Below are 22,675 nucleotides of genomic sequence, written 5' to 3'. Positions count from 1 at the left end.
AGGGCAGAGGAAATATTTAAAGTGGTAGGTGAGTGGAAAGAAAAAGGTTGAGAACCCCTACCCTGGAGGCATCAGATGCCGAGTACAAACGAAAATCAGCGCTGAAACATTTTTGAACGAAAATGGTGCATTAACTATATTAAATTCAATAAAAGTTCATTTAATGTTTCTTCAACTCCCTACGTGGTACAACAAATGATCTTTGTGCTCAGTTTGAAGAAGTCTATCATCGCCCCCAATTTGTTTTCGGGAAGCCACCCTCTTTGGGAAAAAGTTGTTGTCCAGAGTTATTAATTGCGCCTGGATGTTGACTTGCTTTCAACTGATGAGTCCAACTTGATCACCCCGCCCCAGCTCTGACCCGTTCGCCCTGCCACACCTGCCTCGGAGTCGATCCAATGAGGCCGCGGGGCGGCTCCCTTGGGGTGTATAAAGGGAGGCGCGGGTGGTCCCAAGGTGTCTGTGCAGCGTCCCTACCGCTCGTCATGGCGTTCAGCTCGTTCAGTCTCAGCGCTCAGGGGCCCCGCAGGTATGCCCAGAGCGTCCAACAGCTGTCGTCTCGGTCGCCCTCCGGGAGGTCCAGCACGACCTACTCCGTGCGCTCCAGCAGCCGGGGCTTCGGTGGCTCCGGCTTCAGTGGCGCCGGCTTAGGAGCGAGCAGGAGCTTCGGGCTTGGCAGCGCGTCCTTCTCGCTGGGAGGCGGCGGCGGCGGCAGCGGCTCGTCTTTCGCCATGGGAGCCGGGGGCATCGTCGGCGACGAGAAGAACGCCTTGCAGAACCTGAACGAGCGCCTGGCCAACTACCTGGGCAGGGTGCAGCAGCTGGAGCAGTTCAACAAAGACCTGGAGAGGCAGATCCGCGAGTTCGGGGGCAGTAACGTCACGGAGGGGTTCGACTGGTCCCTGTACGAGCAGACAGTCAAACCTCTTCAGAAGGAGGTAGGCGCAGTACCCACTTCAATTCCCCCTCCCATCCCCTTGCTGACCTGTCTGTCCGTGGTCCAGTGCACTCACTGCCAGACTGAGACCACCTGCAAATTGGGGGAGCAACGCCTGGTCCTTGGTCTGGGCGCCCTCCGATGGGATGGCATGTACGTGGACTTCTCCCCTTTCTGCTCACCTTCTGTCCTTTCTCCCTCTCTTCCCCCTTGTCTGCTTTCCACATCCCCCCCCCCCACCCCACCCTACCTATAGATGGGAGGGAGGGAGATGGGAGGGAGGGAGGGAGGGAGGTGGGAGGGAGGGAGGGAGGGAGGGAGGTGGGAGGGAGGGAGGGAGGGAGGGAGGTGGGAGGGAGGGAGGGAGGTGGGAGGGAGGGAGGGAGGTGGGAGGGAGGTGGGAGGGAGGGAGGTGGGAGGGAGGTGGGAGGGAGGTGGGAGGGAGGTGGGAGGGAGGTGGGAGGGAGGTGGGAGGGAGGTGGGAGGGAGGGAGGGGGGTGGGAGGGGGGTGGGAGGGAGGTGGGAGGGAGGGAGGGGGGTGGGAGGGGGGTGGGAGGGAGGGGGTGGGGGGGAGGGAGGGGGGAGGGAGGGAGGGAGATAAAAAACCAAACTGGCATCTGAAGATAGACTGATGACTGGCCAGGGATCCAGATCAACAAAAGGCCTGAAACATTAGCATTATATCTTTACCTCCTATGAGGTAAGACTGGATGAGTTCCTCCAGCATTTCTGGGTGTTTTCACAAAATACAGTGAAACACAAAGACTGCAGATGCTGGACTCTTGAACAAACAATGAGGGACACACAGACATTATCTGTGGGTAGAAATGATCACTCAGGTTTGTGTCAGGACCCTCAGTCTGGACTGTTTACTCTCCAAGGCTACACTTAAAGCAGGCAGTGTCTCCCCTGCAGTTATAACTACAAAAGTACTGGAGAAACTTGGAGGGCCTTGCAGCGTCCATAGGAGGCAAAGGTCAATAACCATGTTTGTGGTCTGAGTAAAAAGCAGATGCCTGAATAAGCAGCTGGGGGACGGGGTGGGGGGGAGGGAGGAGGGAAGATGGGGAGGAGGATGGGGGAAGATGGGGAGGAGGATGGGGGAAGATGGGGAGGAGGATGGGGGAAGATGGGGAGGAGGATGGGGGAAGATGGGGAGGAGGATGGGGGAAGATGGGGAGGAGGATGGGGGAAGATGGGGAGGAGGATGGGGGAAGATGGGGAGGAGGATGGGGGAAGATGGGGAGGAGGATGGGGGAAGATGGGGAGGAGGATGGGGGAAGATGGGGAGGAGGATGGGGGAAGATGGGGAGGAGGATGGGGGGAAGATGGGGAGGAGGATGGGGGGAAGATGGGGAGGAGGATGGGGGGAAGATGGGGAGGAGGAGGGGGGAAGATGGGGAGGAGGAGGGGGGAAGATGGGGAGGAGGAGGGGGGAAGATGGGGAGGAGGAGGGGGGAAGATGGGGAGGAGGAGGGGGGAAGATGGGGAGGAGGAGGGGGGAAGATGGGGAGGAGGAGGGGGGAAGATGGGGAGGAGGAGGGGGGAAGATGGGGAGGAGGAGGGGGGAAGATGGGGAGGAGGAGGGGGGAAGATGGGGAGGAGGAGGGGGGAAGATGGGGAGGAGGAGGGGGGAAGATGGGGAGGAGGAGGGGGGAAGATGGGGAGGAGGAGGGGGGAAGATGGGGAGGAGGAGGGGGGAAGATGGGGAGGAGGAGGGGGGAAGATGGGGAGGAGGAGGGGGGAAGATGGGGAGGAGGATGGGGGGAAGATGGGGAGGAGGATGGGGGGAAGATGGGGAGGAGGAGGGGGGAAGATGGGGAGGAGGAGGGGGGAAGATGGGGAGGAGGAGGGGGGAAGATGGGGAGGAGGAGGGGGGAAGATGGGGAGGAGGAGGGGGGAAGATGGGGAGGAGGAGGGGGGAAGATGGGGAGGAGGAGGGGGGAAGATGGGGAGGAGGAGGGGGGAAGATGGGGAGGAGGAGGGGGGAAGATGGGGAGGAGGAGGGGGGAAGATGGGGAGGAGGAGGGGGGAAGATGGGGAGGAGGAGGGGGGAAGATGGGGAGGAGGAGGGGGGAAGATGGGGAGGAGGAGGGGGGAAGATGGGGAGGAGGAGGGGGGAAGATGGGGAGGAGGAGGGGGGAAGATGGGGAGGAGGAGGGGGGAAGATGGGGAGGAGGAGGGGGGAAGATGGGGAGGAGGAGGGGGGAAGATGGGGAGGAGGAGGGGGGAAGATGGGGAGGAGGGAGGGGGGAAGATGGGGGGAGGAGGGAGGGAGGAAGATGGGGGGGAGGAGGGAGGGAGGAAGATGGGGGGAGGAGGGAGGGAGGAAGATGGGGGGGAGGAGGGAGGGAGGAAGATGGGGGGGAGGAGGGAGGGAGGAAGATGGGGGGGAGGAGGGAGGGAGGAAGATGGGGGGGAGGAGGGAGGGAGGAAGATGGGGGGGAGGAGGGAGGGAGGAAGATGGGGGGGAGGAGGGAGGGAGGAAGATGGGGGGGAGGAGGGAGGGAGGAAGATGGGGGGGAGGAGGGAGGGAGGAAGATGGGGGGGAGGAGGGAGGGAGGAAGATGGGGGGGAGGAGGGAGGGAGGAAGATGGGGGGGAGGAGGGTGGGAGGAAGATGGGGGGGAGGAGGGAGGGAGGAAGATGGGGGGGAGGAGGGAGGGAGGAAGATGGGGGGGAGGAGGGAGGGAGGAAGATGGGGGGGAGGAGGGAGGGAGGAAGATGGGGGGGAGGAGGGAGGGAGGAAGATGGGGGGGGAGGAGGGAGGGAGGAAGATGGAGGGGGAGGAGGAGGAGGGAGGAAGATGGAGGGGGAGGAGGAGGAGGGAGGAAGATGGAGGGGGAGGAGGAGGAGGGAGGAAGATGGAAGGGGAGGAGGAGGAGGGAGGAAGATGGAGGGGGAGGAGGAGGAGGGAGGAAGATGGAGGGGGAGGAGGAGGAGGGAGGAAGATGGGGGAGGAGGAGGGAGGAAGATGGGGGGAGGAGGAGGGAGGAAGATGGGGGGAGGAGGAGGGAGGAAGATGGGGGGAGGAGGAGGGAGGAAGATGGGGGGAGGAGGAGGAGGAAGATGGGGGGAGGAGGAGGGAGGAAGATGGGGGGAGGAGGAGGGAGGAAGATGGGGGGAGGAGGAGGGAGGAAGATGGGGGGAGGAGGAGGGAGGAAGATGGGGGGAGGAGGAGGGAGGAAGATGGGGGGAGGAGGAGGGAGGAAGATGGGGGGAGGAGGAGGGAGGAAGATGGGGGGAGGAGGAGGGAGGAAGATGGGGGGAGGCGGAGGGAGGAAGATGGGGGGAGGCGAGGGGATTGGCGGGGGGTGAGGGTCGGGGCGGGAGGGGAGAGGAGAGATGAAGGGGCAGGGGAATGAACAAGAATCAACAGCACATGCCACAGGTGGACATGGATCGGCTGATAGGAGAGAAAAGCTGACAATTGCTCAGGGGAGGAGGGCAGCTCTGTAAATGCAGAACTGGAGGAAAGTAGAGTGGGGAGAGGAAGATACATAAAGAGACATCATGTGCCAAGGTTCGCTTCCTGAAAAAAAATATTGGGGATTATGATAGACAACTTCAAGCTGAACACAAAGATAATTACAGATTTGCTGCATCATATAACATTGGAGAAACATTAAATTAACTTTGATTGAATTTAACATGTTTAATCACAAAACGACGCTGACACGTTGCGTTAGTTCAATTGACCTCAATGTTTTGCTGCTGATTTTCATTTGTACTCAGCATCTGATGCCTTTTGTGTCAGTGTCCAATAATAGTCGGCCGGCACTGATGGATTCTAGTTGCTGCTTTTCCATGGTTGCAATGTCCCGGTGAAACCTTTCACCATGTTCATCACTGACTGCACTAAGATTAGCCGGGAAGACGGCAAAGTGCAGATGCAGAAAATGAATTTTCAGCGACATGTTGCACTTCATAGTTTTCGATGTGTGAAGCAGACTTAAATATATGACAGGAATTCACAGAAATAGATTATATCTACAAAATAACAGTACGTGTTGAGGTGATCTTTCATGATCAGAAGCTCAAAATCCCTATAATGCACCCACAAGTGTTCAGGAAACAAAATCTTTGTTGTCCAGTAAGCAAGTCCCTTCAGAGACACAGAGATTTGCCTCCTGTGCTTCTGTCAGCCATGACTGAGGGTATGTCACAGTGAAGAACATAATGAGGGTCATCATCAGGACAGATATGATGGGGAAATCAGGAGTAAGGGGGGACGTGAATTCAAGATATCTGAAAGAATCCATCAACCTTTAATGGAGATTGCTCCTGAGTGAGCAGAGAAGGTAGAGAATGCACAGATTCAGAAAGATAATGGGTGGAAACTATTGGCATGGTAATGAATCCTTTGAGCTCTTCATGAGGGTAGGAAGCAGCACTGATACATTCATAGATGACCTGCCAAAAGGAATGAAGGAGGGGCTTGAGTAGATAAACAGGACAGACCCCACTTGGGTGTGCATGGGATTCCAAAGTTGCACCTTTTGATCTGGAGGAGATGATACAGAAGTTCTCCTCTTTAAAATCGAGAATTGTTTGTAATCAGGTGTTGAGAAAGGGAGATCTGCACCAATTAGGAAAGGCAGAGCCCAGGAATCTGTGTCCAGGAATATTTGTTGTCCTCCAAAGCTCAATACCAACACTGATGGTGCTAATTGCTAACTAAATTTAGACATACTGATCGGTAACAGGCCCTTTTGGCCCATGAGCCAAATTTACACCCAAGTGGCCTACACACATGATATGTTTTGGACGGTGGGGGGAAACTAGAGTGCCTGGAGGAAACCCACACAGACGCAAGAAGAATATACAAACCCCTTCAGACCGTGACCGATTTGAACCCTGGCCATTTATGCTGTAACAGTGTTATGCTTAATAGCTGTGCTAATCCTGCCGCCCAATGTTGAAAGGCACGTTATTGGTTGATTTCTCTTCATCTCTCTTAGATACTAGATGCTATGATGATGAATTCCCAGATCGCTCTGGAGATTGACAATGCCAAGTTGGCAGCTGAGGACTTCCAAAACAAGTAGGTTACCATTTCTCTGCAGTGTCCTTCCTCTCTCCATCACCCAGAGTATCCTACACCATTATTCCCATACTTGATGCTTGCTGATGTGGCTTCTTACGTGAGCGTCCTGACTGCATCACAGTGGGGTACGGTTGCTGCAGAGAAATAGAACGGAGGAATCCACAGGACCATAAAAGTGGCAGAGAGGATCAATGGAGTTTCCCTCTTTCCCACCCCATCACCACCCTGCCCCCATATATGATCTATGAGGATTGTTGTCTGAAGAGGACAGCCCCCCCCCACACAGCATCTTTCAGTTGCTCCTGTCGGGGAAGAGATATAAGAGGATCAGAGCCAGCACCACCAGGCTGAGGAACAGCTTTTTCCCATGGGAAGAACGACCAAAGGAACTGCTCACACTCACCCTCTGAGGCTCTCGTATTCAAAAACTATATTTATTTGTATCTATGAATACTTGTCCTGCATATGTGCTGTTTGTCTGTATGTGTGCTATGACTGGTTGTGTGTTTGCATGTTTTGCACTGACGACCTGATTCGTTGGGTTGTACTTGTGCAATTGGATGATAATGAACTTGACTTCTTGTTCTGCCCTTTCTACTCCAGGTGGCAGACAGAGCTGATGCTGAGGCAGTCTGTGGAGGCTGACATTGATGGCCTCCATCAGTTAAAGGACACCTACCTGCAATTACAAGGCAATGTGACCTCTGACATCGCTGGGCTGGAGGACGAGATTGCCTACCTGAAGAAGAACCATGAAGAGGTGGGGCTTTCACTGTCCTATTGTTATACTGTTTATATCTGTCTAATAGTCGATATCATGTAAAAGTCGACACCCTATATTTAGCCCCAAAACTGGTATTTTCCCTAAATCATGCATAAAAGTTGACCTCCCTATTTTCAGACCTTGTGACTACCCACTGGATCTCCCGATGCCCTGAACGCAGACTTGCCTAGGCTCCAGCTGCCTGCCTATCTAAGCTTCCCCATGCCTCGTCCACTGACTCTTACCTAGGCCCTGCCCACCCGCCCATCTGAGCTTTCGACACCCTGAGCACAGACATAGCACCCTTTCCTGGCCACCTGGCCATCCGAGCTCCTGATGCCTTGTCCATGGACTCTCGCCAAGGTCACTGTTACCCTAGCTCCTGACACCTCGAATAACATGGGTAGTTACCATGATCAAAACTAGTATGTGTGTAATAGTTAACCCCCTAAATTTTACCCTAAAAATTGACTGTTATATGTGTAAATACGGTAGTTTTTTTTTTGCATTAGGATTGATGCTTGTTTGGCCTCTCTTGTTCATGGGAAGCTGTTCCTCAACCTAGTGGTGCTGGCTCCCATACTTCTGTATCTGTTCCTTGATGGGAGCAACTGAAATGTGCTGTCTGTGAGGTGGTAAGGGTCCTCAAGGAAGGACCAAGCAAAGGTGGTCAGAGTAACCTTCCCCAGCCAATGGGGAAATTGGAGGCATCTTACTGGACATCTGGCTTCAACATGTGTTACTGTGGGAAAGCATGAAACACGGATTAATCTGAGCCCATCACATTCCAAGCAAGAGGTTTCCACACAATCAACATGAAGCATTCTCACCCCCTTTCCCAGATCCAGGTTTATGTTAGGCAGTCTTAGACCCATGCCACTCTTTGGATGGGTGTGGAGTAATATGTCATCTAACTCTTCTGGGATCTTGGCCTCCAATTACCTTGCAGTGTTCAGCCCATACAGTGTTGTTATACCCACAGTCTCAGGATGAAGGAAGTCCTCAGTGCACTTGCCAGCTACAGGTGGATTGAACTGATCCAGCTGTCTGTCACCTGCTTTTTTTCTCTAGGAACTGAAGATGTTACGGCAGCAGAAGACCCAGGAAATGAACGTTGAGGTGGATTCTGGTCCATCCATTGACCTAGGTGCTGTCCTGAAGGAACTCCGGGACAAGTACAGCAGCATGGCTGAAAAGAACCAAGCTGACTTGAATGATTGGTACAAGGAACAGGTAAGGGGGTGGATTGGCCATGAATGACAATACAAGATGAATCTGAGCAGTGTCATGTGATGCTTGGTGAGGCAGCTTAGATGGTAGTGGGATAAGGGGGGAGGTGTAATGTTGCTGGACGATTCACCATGATTCCTTACGGTAAACTACAGTACCTCCACCAAATTCCCACCCACTTTGGTCATCACCCAATACAAGCGCCCCTCCATCGACTCTGTCTATACCCCGTAAAAGTCACTAACCTATTAGAGAAGCCATCCCATGCTGGTCATACTCTACCCCTATCCCCCACCCCATCAATCCTTTCCATGGCATAAAATGCATGTGCTTCAGAACACAGACAATTTTTTTTTTTTTTTTAAAGTTTGCTTCCTGGAAAAAATGAAAGGTTTTATGATAGACAACTTCAAACTGAATTCAAAGATGATTTTAGATCTGCTGTATCACGTCGGAAGTTGAAGATCACCTCAGCACGTACGACACATTTTGTTAGTTCAACTGACCAAAAAATGTTTGGCCGTTGATTTTCATTTGTACTCAGTACCTGATGCCTTCTGTGTCAGTATCCAGCAATAGTCGGCCAACATTGATGGATTCCAGTTGCCCTGATCCCACTTTTCCATGGCCGCCATGTCTGCCACTGGCTGCACCAAGATCAGCAGGGAAGACGTCCAAGTGCGAATGCAGAAAATGTATTTTTAGTGACATGTTGAACTCCATGGTCTTGTATGCGTGAGGCATGTTTAAAAATATGACAGGAAATCACAAAAATAGATTATATCTTTTAAAAAAACGTACATGTTGAGGTGATTTTCATGATCAGCAGCTCAAAATCCCTAAAGTGCAGCCAAAAGTGTTCAGGAAGCAAAATCTTCCTTGTCCAGTGTAGTCAGAAACTTGAATGCATTTATCACTGGCAAAAGATGATGACCCTGCATTTTAAACTGTTCTTTTCTCATATCCAGCAGATGGTAGTTCTCTTTATACCTGCCTTGAATTATAGTCCCACCACTCCCTGTACTGTTGTTTACGGGTATTTGTTATTATTGCTCTATGTCCTGTGAGTTGATTTGCCTTGATAGCACTCAAATTAAGCTTTTTACTGCACCTTAGTACATATGGACTGCAAACCATTCAATTAATTTCTGTGGCCAAGAGCAAGATTAAAATCAAGATTATTTTGATGTCGTCATAAAACAGGAAATGTGATATGGCACAAAATTTTCTTTAGTCAAGATTCAGGATTCAATTTATTATCTTAACATAACATAACAGTGTTATGTTACATGAAATTTCTCTCTTCCTGCTGCAAGGCAGACAGATTTGCCACTGGCAGGAATTGCCTAAGCAGTCAGAGAGAGAGAAGCAAAAGAGACTACCCACCCCCACCCCCAGAGTCACCAAAAGATGGTAGATTCACTCCTGCAGCCCCACAGAGTCCAGATCCAAACCTTCGACAAGGTCAGGAAACCTTCAGCACCCTCAGCATCTCCTCACGTCTCGGTTCTGGTACCTGGTATCCCCCTCGAACCAATCAGTGCACAGCCTGGCGCGAGTCTCCCAACAGCAGACCTCGGCAGCCCGCAGCTTCCACGGGTTCCTCGGCTCGAGTCGTCAGCAGCCCGCCGCAAGCACTAGTCTCTCGGCCACAGAGCCCCCTCACTGGTCTGCCGCCGTGGTCACAGTCCATGTGGGTTGTCTCCTCTGCTTTTCCTTCTCAGACTGCGGCTGCTGACATTTAACTGTCACCGCCATCTTGGGCGCAGATCAGTTCACAACCCATGCGGCACTGACGGCAGTCAACTGGGTGGCTGGCCCCTCATAGTTCCTAAGTTCAGGTTTATTATCGTGCAGCTGTGCAAGTATAATCTGATGAAGCAGTATTCTCTGGTTCTTGGTGGAAAACACTCAGGCACACAACCAGACAGAAATCTTATTGATCTGAAGCTGCTCATTTCAACTCCATCTCTTCTAATGTCCCGCTTGTGTTTTTCTTCAGCTGGCAGTTCGAGAAACAGAAATCACTCAGAATGACCAGGTTGTAGCTGGCGCCAAGAACGAGCTGATTGATCTTCGTCACCAACTGCAGGCCCTTGATGCTGAATACAATGGATTAATTGGAAATGTAAGTGGTGTTTGCCAGTGTGTTTGAGTTTTAACTTTCTCTTCAGACTTTGGTTCTGCCTGATTGGGCTTCCAGCCTGATTGTCATGGACTTGAGTAGCTCGTTGGACCATTTCGGGGGTCAGCCCCTGACAGTTGTTTTGGGTAGATGCACAGCCCAGATTGACAGATTTCTGCTCCTAAGAGGCATCAGGAGAGCCTGTGGGGGTTTCTCACAAGCTGGTGATGTGCCAAGGAACCCACTGTCCCAGATTTTGATAATTAAATTCCCCATCTGAGGTGGTGGGAGATGAATTTGTCTCCAGATTGAGTCCAGTAATGTAACCTACAGACTTCTGTCACCATGCTGGTCACAAGATCCCAAGGTACAGGAGCAGAAGTTGGGCCATCGAGTCTGCTCTGCCGTTCTTCATGAGCTGATCCATCCTCCCGCTCAGCCCCGCTCCCTGGCTTTCTTCCCCCAACCCTTGATGCCCTGACTAATCAAATACCTATCAGTCTCTGACTTAAATGCACCCAATGACCTCAATTTCACAGCTGTTTGTGGCAACAATTTCCACAGACTCATGACCCTCTGACTTTATATGGCATCTCTGTTTTAAATTGATGCCCTTTTATCCTGAGGTTGTGCCGTCTTGTCCTAGACTTCCCCGACCATGGGGAACATCCTTGCCCATTTGGAAAGAGCAACAGGCTGATTGAGGTGACCTTGTGCTTTTAGTTGAACGCACTGGAGTCCACTCTATGCAATACAGAAGCATCGTGTGCCGCCGAGCTTCAGAGTTTACAGACCAGAATCGCGCAGCTGGAGGGGGAGCTGGGAAACATCAGGAACGAGGTGATGCGTCAGATCAAAGAATACGAGAATCTCCTGAATGTCAAGATGAAACTGGAAACTGAGATCAGTCAGTACAGATCACTACTGGATGGTAGCAAACAGAGGTAAGGCAAATGAATGTGGTCATCAAGGACATACCAACTTGTTCAGCTAGTTATTCCCATATAAATTTAACCACTTCCCTGTTGTAAAATAATGATGGGAAGTGAGTGAAATATGGAAGTCTGCAGATGCTGTGATTGTAGTAAAAGCACACAGTAAATGCTGGAGGAACCCAGTCAGTCTTGCAGTGTCCATAGGAGGTAAAGATATATTACTGACGTTTCGGGTCCTTCAAGATGGAAGCAAAAAGCAGGCAGGCGTCTCAATAAAGACAGAGAAATGTGGCAGAGGGAGAAGTCCAGGCCAACAGACAAAAGATGACAATTGGATTTGATAAGAGGAAAGGTGAGAATTGACTTTGCCTGAGAGAGAAAGAGAATGTGAGAACACGAGGAAAGGAGGCAGGGGGAAGGGGAACCGTTTTAATGTAATCCGGAGAAGTTGATGTTAATGCCATCCAGTTGGAGGGTGCCCAGGTAGAAGATGAAGTGTTCTTCCTCCAATTTTCAAGTGGTCTTAGTCTGGTAGTGCATGAGATCATAGACAGACATGTCAGCAAGGGAATGGGGCGGATGATTGAAATGGGACACTCTTCAATGACCTATCAATGCCTGCCATGATTTTGCATACCTTTATTTGGTTCCACTCCATATTAGCTCATAGCCAAACAAGCCAGCCATTCCAGTCCCTCCTTATAACTGAAACATTCCATCCCAGGCCACATCCTGGTGAATTGTCTCCACACCCATTACCATACCATCAATATTTCCAAGGAGCCAACCATTTCAAGTGCAGGCTGAACCTTTATTCCTCTCCAAGAGCAACAAAGTTTTTGTCTGAAATATCATGTCCTGGTCAGGTTGTACACTATTGGAAAGACCAGATAGCACTAGAGCATGCATAGATTAGCAAGGACTTGACAGGGCTGGGGAATAATTTTTATGGAGAGATCTTAACAGGCTGAGGAAAGTTTTCTTTCCAATGTAGAAGACTGAGGGGAGATGTAATTGAGACATTTTTTTTAAAAAATGAGGTGTAGGCAGGATAAGATAGCAACCTTAGGATTAACTCACAATCCATTTCCCTTAGCAGAGACCATAAGTCATAAGAGCAGAAGTTGGCCATTCAGTCCATCAAGTCTTCTCTGCCATTTAATCATGAGCTGATCCATTTTCCCCACTCAGCCCCACTGCCCAGCCTTCTCCTCATCACCTTTAATACCCTGGCTAATCAAGAACCTTACAATCTCTTGTCTTAAATACACCCAATGACCTGGCCTCCACAACTGCATGTGGCAACAAATTCCACAGATTCACCACCCTCTGACTGAAGAAATTCTTCCGCATCCTTATTCTGAGTGGACACCCTTCAATCCTGAAATAGTGCCCTCTTGTCCTTGACTCTCTCACCTTGGGAAACAACCTTTCTACATATTCTCAGTACACACCTTTCAACATTCGAAATGTTGCAATGAGATTCTCCCTCATTCTTCTAAATTCCAACGAGTACAGGCCAAGAGCTATGATAACTGGAATCATCCTAGTAAACCTCCTTTGAATCCTCTCCAACATCAGCCCTTTTTTTGTTAAACAAGGAACCCAAAACTGCTCACAGTACTCCAAGTGAGGTCTTCCCAGTGCCTTAAAGAGCCTCAACATCACATCCCTGCTCTTATATTCACAATGAATGCCAGCACTGCATTTGCCTTCTTCCCTACCTTCTCAACGTACAAGTTTCCCTTCAGGTGGTCTTGCACAAGGATGCCCATGTCCCTTTACTGAGGCGTCAGTAATCAGGAGAGTTGGAGGGAGGTGAGAAGATTTTCTGTCCTGAGGATGAAGACCTGGAACTCGCTGCCTGGAAGGGCAGAGGAGACTTGGAACTCTCATCACATTAAGCAGGCCCTTGGATGTGCCCTGGATCTGCTCTGACTGGACCAAGAGCTAGAACGTGGTTTTTGATCGTGATGGGGTGAAAACTATTTTGTGTCTTTGAATGTTTGATGATTTGGCTTTGCAAGGCAGGGATGCAGTAGTAGGAGTAGTAGATCAGACCTCAGGAGGGAGAAGCAGTGACACCACTTGTCTCTTTATATTATTCCAAGGGAGAAGTGGACCAGCTTCCCTTGAGAAGCCATTCCTTGTGGATAAAGGGCCAACTCTGTTCTTGGGGATGGTAGTGTTAGAGACTAGTTCGATCAAATATTTTCCAATAATTAAAGTCACGTCCAATGGAAATAGTGCCAGGAACCAGGAGCAGAGGACAAAGAGATTTTGCTTTCCAGCTCTGCTGGGTCGAGACTTCTGACTTTCCTAGGGCAAGGTTTTCAAAGGGAATGGATGGGTTTGCTGCCAGCAGCAACTCCCGTGAAAATCCACAACTATGTTCCGGGGATATTTCCTTTGAGCAGATATCCAAAGTGCCCCAAGCTGTGGCTGAGAACTGCTCTCCTCCACTCCCAGCCTGTCATCGTCAATCTCCATTTTTGTGTCAGTCTTGCTTAATTTTGTTTTCTTTCCCTCCCTTTTCTCCCCCCTCCCCCAACCCTTGTCTAGTCTGGTTATTGGTGGCTTATCTTCCGGTTTATCGTCTGGTGGGTCAGGTAAGTCTGGCAGTGTTATTTTTGTTTGTTACATGAGGGAGAAACTTTGTGTTTCAGGGATGATAATTTTTTTTTTTTTTCTTTTTTTTTCAACGTCAGTCCCGCACAACCCTGAGCTGTGGGTGAGAGAAAATGTCCCTCCGTCTATATGACTATGTATTGGGCAGCAATCATCACACCAGGACTTTCACCTTGACTCAAGCCCTCTACACTCTCTTGCCTCCTCCATTGGTCCCTCTTGCCTCCTCCATTGGTCCCTCTTGCCTCCTCCATTGGTCCCTCTTGCCTCCTCCATTGGTCCCTCTTGCCTCCTCCATTGGTCCCTCTTGCCTCCTCCATTGGTCCCTCTTGCCTCCTCCATTGGTCCCTCTTGCCTCCTCCATTGGTCCCTCTTGCCTCCTCCATTGGTCCCTCTTGCCTCCTCCATTGGTCCCTCTTGCCTCCTCCATTGGTCCCTCTTGCCTCCTCCATTGGTCCCTCTTGCCTCCTCCATTGGTCCCTCTTGCCTCCTCCATTGGTCCCTCTTGCCTCCTCCATTGGTCCCTCTTGCCTCCTCCATTGGTCCCTCTTGCCTCCTCCATTGGTCCCTCTTGCCTCCTCCATTGGTCCCTCTTGCCTCCTCCATTGGTCCCTCTTGCCTCCTCCATTGGTCCCTCTTGCCTCCTCCATTGGTCCCTCTTGCCTCCTCCATTGGTCCCTCTTGCCTCCTCCATTGGTCCCTCTTGCCTCCTCCATTGGTCAATCCTGAATGGTTCAGCTTCCTAACTGTTTATTGGACTCTCTGTATCTTTATGCCCCATAACCTTTGACCCTTGATTCACCTTTGTTTCTCATTGTGGAGTGACTACCTTTTGAGTTGGGGAAGGGTAAAATTTGGTTCGAACTGAGCCTTGCCATCTGTAATGAAGTCTGATAATCCGGCACCCATGGCCCATCTGGATTTCTGGATTACTGGAAGTTACTTCCATTAATCACCAAAACCTTTGTACCTTTTACAGTAGTGTGGTAACTACTGCAGGGGGCATAGTGGTTAGCCCAGCACTGTTACAGTGACTCCAGGCTTGAATCCCACCCTGTCTGTGAGGAGTTTGTATATTTTCCTGGTCTCTGGGTGGGTTTCCTCTCGGGGCTTCAGTTTCCTCCCAACCTTCAAAATGTACCTAAGGTGCCGAAAGGGCACCATATTGTATGTCCAAATTTAAATTTACAGTAAAATCCTGGCTATCTGGAATTCAAGGAACTGGCAAAAAGATGGGTTAAAAAATTAGTTTAAAATTGCCCCCCCCCCCCCCCCCCTCCACCCAGCGGTTAGTTAATCAATCCACACAATCTCAAGCAACTGGCAAATTTGCTTATCCAGTATCTCGGTGCCAGATACTGGGAGCTTTACGGTAAATTTTAAAATCCTCCACTGAACCTGGTCAGTGTAAAAGGAGCATCAAATGTTCAAGCCATCTGAATCTTGACTCCTAGCCAGTCCTATCCTGGACTGTAGTCTGGACTCTAACCACTCACCCTGTTTGCACTTTGAACCCTCTATCAGAATCCAGACTAATGAAAAAGGCAGACCCTGAGAATTATTAACTCGTTGGATGCCGGATTATCAGAGCTCTCCTGCACTTTGAACTGTGCTTCTCACTGTTGGTTAACTGTGCTCTTTTTCCTTTCCAAACATAGGTACAGGAAGTTCCAGGACAACCATCACGTAAGTTGGACCTGTTGATCTGGGCCTGGGAGATAGCTGAAGGCTGGGATTGAAGCCCATGCCCAAGGCATTGGGATGAGATCCAGAGTGTGTGCCCTCTCCCGGAATGGCTACCATTCATTTTGGATTACTCCGACTTGTTGTTTTTGGATGTGGCCTATGAGGAACGTGGGGGGTAGATTGGTGACTATCCCAAGAAGCACCTGTTCACACGCCAAGTACCTGATGAAGTTTGCCCTTTAACTCACAGCATTTTCTCAAAAGCCTACTGGGGTGGGGCATCTAGAATTCCTGAAGCAGATTTTAAGCAATAGGACACAGTATGGATTTTAAGATGAGTGGCAGGAAGTTTGAGTTTTGCACGGCGATTGGGTCGGTTCGGATTTTCTGGATTCTCGGGCAGTACCTTTAAAATTCAAATTTAAGGAGGAGTAAAGATAAATAGGTATGATGGGCCCAGAGGACCCCAAAACCCAGCAGCAATAAAAAATCACCAAGACCAATGGTTACATAAAACAAAAGTTGCTTTTCATTGTCTTTAAACATGAAAACAGAATCAAACTTGTTACTATTAATTTAACCCCCTTCTAATCACACATGTATGTAATGTGTGTGCAAGTTCAGAAAAGTTCTTTGATTCACAGTGCAATTTCACTTCTCACTCCTCCAAGTTCACGGCAATTCTTATACTGTGCACAGAATTGAACATTTATGAATCTTCACCAGGCTTTGGTGCTTGAAAGGTAAATGGTTACCGCTCAGGAAGGTTCTTGTCGGTTTTCAGAGAGAGATTTATTGCTCGTTGGACAAACTGATTCCTTCTAATCAGTCATTTACTGAAGAAACTTGCCCCATTAGGGTTTTCCAGATGATGACCTCTTTCTTTCAGGTTATCACAGAGTTCCTTTTTGTTTCCCTTATTTCAAGTGAAACATTATACAGCCAGTCCTCTCCTCTTGTATAGACCACAAGGGCATTGACCAGGATGAACTCGGAACTCACAACCCATCTTCAGAATGGGTTTTTTTTACACAAGCTTGTCCTGTTCCAGTCCCAGCTGCTGAAACTGCATCCTTACAGACTGTGGCACTGGACCCAATCTTCTGAGTCCATTCATCTGTTGCTTTCCAAAACAATATCCATGTCCAATTAACACCTACTTGTGAAGTCCTTCAGCAAAGCTGTTTCCATTGTCTTTACAATGGCACTGGGAGCCTGGACTGTCTGGCTTGAGCAGAGCTCTAGCATTTTAAAGGAGATCTGTGTTTAGTGTTTGTTTGTGACCTACACTTTATCTATATTCAATATAAAATATAACAATCTGTCACACAGGTCAACGTGGATAGGTTATTCATTAGTAAACACTGCCGCAGTTCTAAAGAAAAATAAAGTCAACGCTTGCCAAAAATGTTCACATAGAAATTTTCACTCCAAAAAAAAAGCATGTAATGCTTGAAACTGTTTAAAATGAACATTGTAAAAGAAAAATACAGTGCACAAATGAATTTCTTTGTGATAAGATTACTTGTATTAAGCGTGATTACTTGTTGCTGCTGTGCATCTGTGGCACTTACGCACAAACACAGAACACACTAAATTTAAAAAAAAATGTGAGAGTCCAGGGTCTCAGGTGGTTCAGATTTCTGGCATCCAGATTTTGAACTTCTACCATATTGTGTTTAATGCCTTTCTGGTTTGAGTTTGTGAATACTGTTTAACCTAATGCTATATAACCCAGGAACTGGATTAAATTGCGAGAGATTCAGTGTCATGTGCATATTTAGAAGCCGTATTTCTCAACCTTGTGGTCCAATAATAAACAAATTTCTTAGCATGTAAAATATCACACAAACTAAAGGCATTTGAGGTCTGCACTTTTGGTGGGGTGGTCAGTTTAGAGCCTGCTCCAGTGCTTGCTGTGTAGTTTGTGTCCCAGATCGCCACTGATTCTACTGTCCTTTGTTCTGTTTCAGGTCCACGACTGAAACCAAAGGTAAAGTCTTCTCTTTGCTCTGATGTCAGTGGGGCACTGTGTTCTCAGAGTACAGTGCAGGCCTGAGTTTAATGCTTGCACCTTTCTAGGATGTTTGTGACGCTCTGGCACTGTGGGGAATGGTGGGTTCTGATCCATTATCCAGGGCTTGGATCAAAATTAGAAAGGGATCTGCAGTTCTGGGCAGAACATCTGACGCGTCCCATCAAGTCTGGTCTGTGGAATTGCAACTCTGTTGTGGGTTTTATCCCCAGTATAGAGTCAAACAACATCGGTGGGGGGGGAGAGGTCTGTCCCATTGTAGATACAAACAAAACCTGTGGATGTGGTGTCTCATAGAACATAGAACATGACAGCACAGTACAGACCCTTTGACCCATGATGTTGTGCTGACCTATATGAACCTACTCAACAATTTAAAACTTTCCCTACTTCACGCACAAGCCCTTTAGTTTTCTTACATCCATGTTTGTTTTAGGGCCTTTTATATGTTCCTATTTTACCACCACCCTAATGGCAATGCATTCATACTGTTTTAAAAAATATTTACCCCTAAACTTTCCTCCCCTCACCTTGTACAGACATCCTCTGGTGTTTGCTACTCCAACCTGGGGAAAAAAGGCGCTGGCTGTCCACCCTATCCATGTCTCTCATAATCTTGTAGACCTCTGTTAAGTCCCCTCTCAACCTTCTTCATTCCATGGAGAAAAGCCCAAGCTCTGTGTTACTTCATAACACATGTTCTCCAAACCAGGCAGCGTCCTGGTAAATCTCCTCTGCACCCTCCATAACTTCCATAACTAGAGAGTTATAGAGCTGCAACATTACCTCATGACTCCTGAACTCAATCCCCCATCTAATGAAGGCCTGAATACCATGGGTCTTCTTATCTTATCAACCTGCACGGCAACATTGAGAGATCTATGGATTTGGATCCCAAGGTCCCTCAGTTTTTCCACACTGTTAAGGATCCTACCATTAACAGTGTACCCTACCTCCAAGTTTGACCTTCCAAAATGCATCACCTCACTTTTATCTGAATTGAACGCCATCTGCCACTTCTCTGCACAACTCTGTCTATATCCTGATGTAACCGTTGTCAACCCTCAGCACTATCCATAACACCTCCAACCTTCGTGTCCTATTTGGGAGACCAACACATACATTTGGGTTGATGCTCCAGCACAGAGCTGAGGAATTGACCAAAGGATGTTGAGTAAAGCAGGAAACTCTGCAGATACTGTCATTGAAATAAAAAGACAATGATGGAGAGATTCAGCAGGTCAAACCGTGGACTTCATGTCGCAAAGATAAAGATACATAACCAACATTTCGGGCTCGAGCCCTTCATCGAGTTATGAGCAAAATGTGGACAGGTGCCCAAACCAAATGGTGGGGGGAGGGGGAGGTGGAATAGCACAGTCCCACAGGCAGGAGGTAATGGGTAAGGGAGGGAGAAGACAGCAGAAAATGGGGGAGATCTGTGGATGGAAAGGGAAGGGGTTGGAGAGCTGGAGGAAAGGAGACCGGGATGGGGAAGGGAGGGAGAAAGGAGAGTAGGCTAGCCCCAGTTTCGTACACAAAAATCACCTTGCATTCTCAGGGGCTTATGTTGAAGACAAATGGAAACTTTCCTTCCTCCAAAGTGAGGGGAAATGATCAAATTCACCCCAACTAGTTTCCTGTTGTCCTTCAGCAGATGAAATCCTACAGTCATAGGCTCATGAAATTATACAACGTGGGACAGGCCCTTTGTCCCATTTGAGCTAGCCTCACTTGTCTGCTCTTGGCCCAATTCTTCTCACCCTTTCCTATCCATATGGCTGTCCAAATATCTATTGTATTCATCTCTACAGCTTCCTCTGCCAGCTCATCTCCCCACCACTGTCCTTCAGCAGAGATTGCCCTTTGTATCTCTTTTAATCTCCTAGACCAGGGTGGCCAACCTTTTAATTTTTAATTTAGACATATAGCACAGTAACAGGCCATTTTGGCCTACAAGTAGGTGATTTGGGCGCCACAGACTCGTGGGCTGAAATGGCTTGTTGCTGTGCTGTCTGTCTAAATTAAGAATAAAAGGTTGGCCACCCCTGCCTTAGAGATATACCATCGCCCTCCCCCTATTTACTAGTTTGCCGTCATCCCTAATCCACCTCCTGCCTGAGGCTGTATTCCTCCCCCCTGCATCTTCCCACTCCACCCCACCATTTTGTTCAGGCACCTGCCTCAATTTGGCTCACACCTTGACGAGAGGCTCAAGCCTGAAATGTTGGTAATGCATCTTTATCTTTGTTATAGAAAGGAGACTGTTTGACCTACCAAGCATCTTCAACATTGTTTTTACAGTGTCTGCAGACTGCTTTTTCCACCTACACCTCAAGTTTCTGAAATTTTCACCTTCTCTATGCTCGTGATGATTTAATAGGCCTCTAAAACATCACCCTCCCGTTCTTGAGATGGGGAGGACTAGCTAGTCTCTCCTAATAACATAGTCGGCTGAAGCTGAAAGGGGAACGGGCAATAAATGTTGGTCTCGTCAGATCCTGAAATGGAAAACCTTCAGTTTTCCGAAGGAAGTTCTGGCCTTGGAGGAAATGGGAGAGGGGGAAATTAGACTGGGGAGGTGATAGATGCAGGGTGTTGGTTTACAAACTTAACCTGAATTGTTTGTTTTTGTTGAAAGTGTTTTGAATTGGACTCTCCATCTGCAAGGGGCTTGCTGGCATGCCTGGATTAAAGCCCTCCGACTGCTTGCTGCTGTGGCTTCTGCCAGAATCACTGGGATGCGGCTGTCTGTTCTTCATGCGCTGAGACTTCTGATCAACAGGACTGAAAGTCCTGCCACTCCCCTCAGAGAATTGCACTGCTTCTAAGTCCAATGTGGTGGTCATGGAGACAAACACCCCCTTGTCATCCATTTTCTTTCACCCACTGCCTCTTGTGTTTTCAGAGGCTTCCAGATCCACCTGTCTGTCCCCTGCCGCCCCCAACCCCCTCCCCCTCCCCATCTCTGATGGGCGCTGGGTCTTGTTGCTGGTCAGTCATTCAGCACTACTGTCCTATGTCAATAGGTGAACACTGGAACATCCCAATTGGCCTCAGAGAGGCCTTGTCCGTGGGACAGACTTTCTGTCCAAGGGCAGATGTCCAGAGGTCACAGTCCTAATGTGACTGTGCTGACTCACTGTTGGACCAGGACCTGTCAACCACACTGGTCCCAGTGCTGCTGGTCAGACGGATGGGGGTTGGGACTGGGACCAACTGCTGTGACTGTCTTGGTGTCCTCTGCAAATCTGCTGTTTTCATTTTTGCTTTCTGTTCAATGTCTCAATAAATTCATCTTTGGCCTACCATCAAGCTGTTGTGTTTGAAATGATTAATGAGCACTTTAAACCCATGGGCTTTGGTGAAGTTGCCCAGACTTAGAGACTGGGATACTGTCCTCGTGAGGCAGAGAGAGCTGCAAGCTGAGCAGGTGGGCCAGACCAGGGGTGGGCCAAAACTGGGTTATATTACATGAAATTGCTTTTCCCGGCTGTAAGGTGGACAGATTCACCATCGGCAGAAATTGCCTGAAGTGCCTCTTGGAGTCAAAGAAAGAAGCAAAAGAGAGTCTTCCCCCCCCCCTCCCCAACCCCACCAGAGTCACTGCATGTATGTCTGTAGATTTGCCTCCTGCAGCCCCCACGGCCAGAGTCCAGTCCGAACAATTGCCAACCTGAGATCCAAATCTGAATCTCCAATGCTATCAGGATCTCTTCAACACTCTCGCATCCCGGTTCCAATACCTGATACCCCTCCAGCCAGTCTCCAGCAGTCTGCAGCCTAGTGCGAGTCCCTTGACCGCAGTCCCCTGCGTGGGTTCCTCGCTGCGAGTCCCCAGCAGCCCACTGTATATGAGGTTCCTTCAACCGCAGAGCCCCTCAATGGTCTGCCGGTGTAGATGTCCTGTGGGGCTTCTTCTCAGACAGGGGGTGTTCTCCCTGTTTTCTGTACCCTGCACTTGTCCCCTGCTTCCACCAACACCCTGTTCAGCTGGAGCCCTAGCGTTATCCCCTTGCAATACAGGCCAGTATTTCATCTTACCACCAGAATTTTTTATGTCCTCAAGTAAGAAGAGCCCTCAGCTCTCTTTAGTCTCCGTTCTGTAGTATCTCCATTGAAATTATGTTTTCTTTTTCCCAGTTAGTTCACATTGCACTTCATCTGCCAGACTTTGCGTAAGGAATAGGGGCAGGAGTGGCTCATCTGTCTCTTCGAGCATGTTCTGCCATCCAGTAGGATTGTGGCAGATCTAGCCATGAACTCAGCACCTGCCTATAACCCTTAAGATCTATCCAAAAGTATCTGAAATAGTTATTGAGTGGATTCCAGATTCACTCCTCTTCTCATGTCTTAAATCTACACCCCTGAATCTTGAGGCTAGTTCTAGTCTCACCTGCCAATGGAAACATCCCTTCTATCTTCCTTTCATCATTTTGTTTCCATAAGATCTCCCCGCAGCCTTTTAAACTCCAATGAGTATACTCCCAATCTTTATAAGTGGGGCACAGTTGGCGTAGTGATTAGCACAACGCCTTTACAGTGCCAGCGATCGGGACGGGTTTGAATCCTGCACTGTCTGTAAGTTTATATGTGCTTCCCATGTCTGTGTGGGTTTTACCCCGGGGGCTCCGGTTTCCTCCCACAGTTCAAAACGTACTGGGGTGTAGGTTAATGGGGTGTAAATTGGGCCTGTTACCGTGCAGTGTGTCTAAATTTAAATTTGAAAAAAAAATGTAAGCTAACCACTTCATTTCTGGAACCAACCAGATTAATTCCAGAAGATAAAGAAATGAATCCAAAGGAGATGTGAGAATGGGATCAGAGGCTTTGGTGATAAGGGGTTTAGGGATGGAATTTTCAAGCTGAGGGTCCAGATCTCCCCTCATCCTTTTAAACTCCAATGAGTAATGGGTCAATTCTGGGATGTGCAAAGTGAGACATGGGGGAAGGCTGGGGTTTCAGAGAGTTGTCAGCGAGGAGATTAATATGCCCACGTGGAAGGGAGTGGAACCTTTGTTGGCAGGATTCTGTTGTTTGCGTTAGCAAACAGGTTGATTTGGTGCAGTCTTGTGGTGCTCTATCTATTGTAATACCAGTGGAAGGATTCCATCACACTGTCCCATCAAACAGTTCTGGGCAGGTTCAGCAACCTAATCTCACTGGACAATTTTTTTTTCAAAAGCTTAGCTGAACTCAAAAATAACTTCAGATTTGCTATATCACGTAGGAAGAACTTCACTGAATTTAGCCTGTTTAATCGCATAATGATACTGACACATTGTGTGAG

The 22,675-nt window shown here is 49.0% G+C and overlaps 1 protein-coding gene across 1 annotated transcript; it reads left to right on the top strand.

The window, feature by feature from the left end:
• Window positions 1-382: 382 nt before the first annotated feature.
• On the top strand, window positions 383-20,696 carry LOC138758410 (keratin, type I cytoskeletal 19-like). The gene is made up of 10 exons (XM_069927282.1): window positions 383-938; window positions 5,898-5,980; window positions 6,587-6,743; window positions 7,818-7,979; window positions 9,979-10,104; window positions 10,825-11,045; window positions 13,599-13,645; window positions 15,323-15,350; window positions 17,324-17,343; window positions 20,027-20,696. Exons 1-10 carry the CDS (start codon window positions 399-401, stop codon window positions 20,032-20,034), a joined length of 1,392 nt encoding a protein of 463 aa, XP_069783383.1. The 5' UTR covers window positions 383-398; the 3' UTR covers window positions 20,035-20,696.
• Window positions 20,697-22,675: the final 1,979 nt, after the last annotated feature.

This window comes from Narcine bancroftii, chromosome 3 (genome assembly GCF_036971445.1).
Source record: "Narcine bancroftii isolate sNarBan1 chromosome 3, sNarBan1.hap1, whole genome shotgun sequence".
NCBI classification, from domain to species: Eukaryota; Metazoa; Chordata; class Chondrichthyes; order Torpediniformes; family Narcinidae; genus Narcine; species Narcine bancroftii.
Note: the sequence above shows the minus strand (reverse complement) of the source record. Positions and strands in the feature narration are given on the sequence as shown.

What these genes read in the sequence shown, in the direction of transcription:
- LOC138758410 (XM_069927282.1), top strand. Translation starts at nt 399, where the DNA reads ATGAGGCCGCGGGGCGGCTCCCTTGGGGTGTATAAAGGGAGGCGCGGG. An exon ending in TGAAGAAGAACCATGAAGAG is followed by an intron (nt 6,744 to 7,817) that starts GTGGGGCTTTCA and finishes TTTTTTCTCTAG; the next exon opens with GAACTGAAGATGTTACGGCA. An exon ending in ACAATGGATTAATTGGAAAT is followed by an intron (nt 10,105 to 10,824) that starts GTAAGTGGTGTT and finishes TTGTGCTTTTAG; the next exon opens with TTGAACGCACTGGAGTCCAC.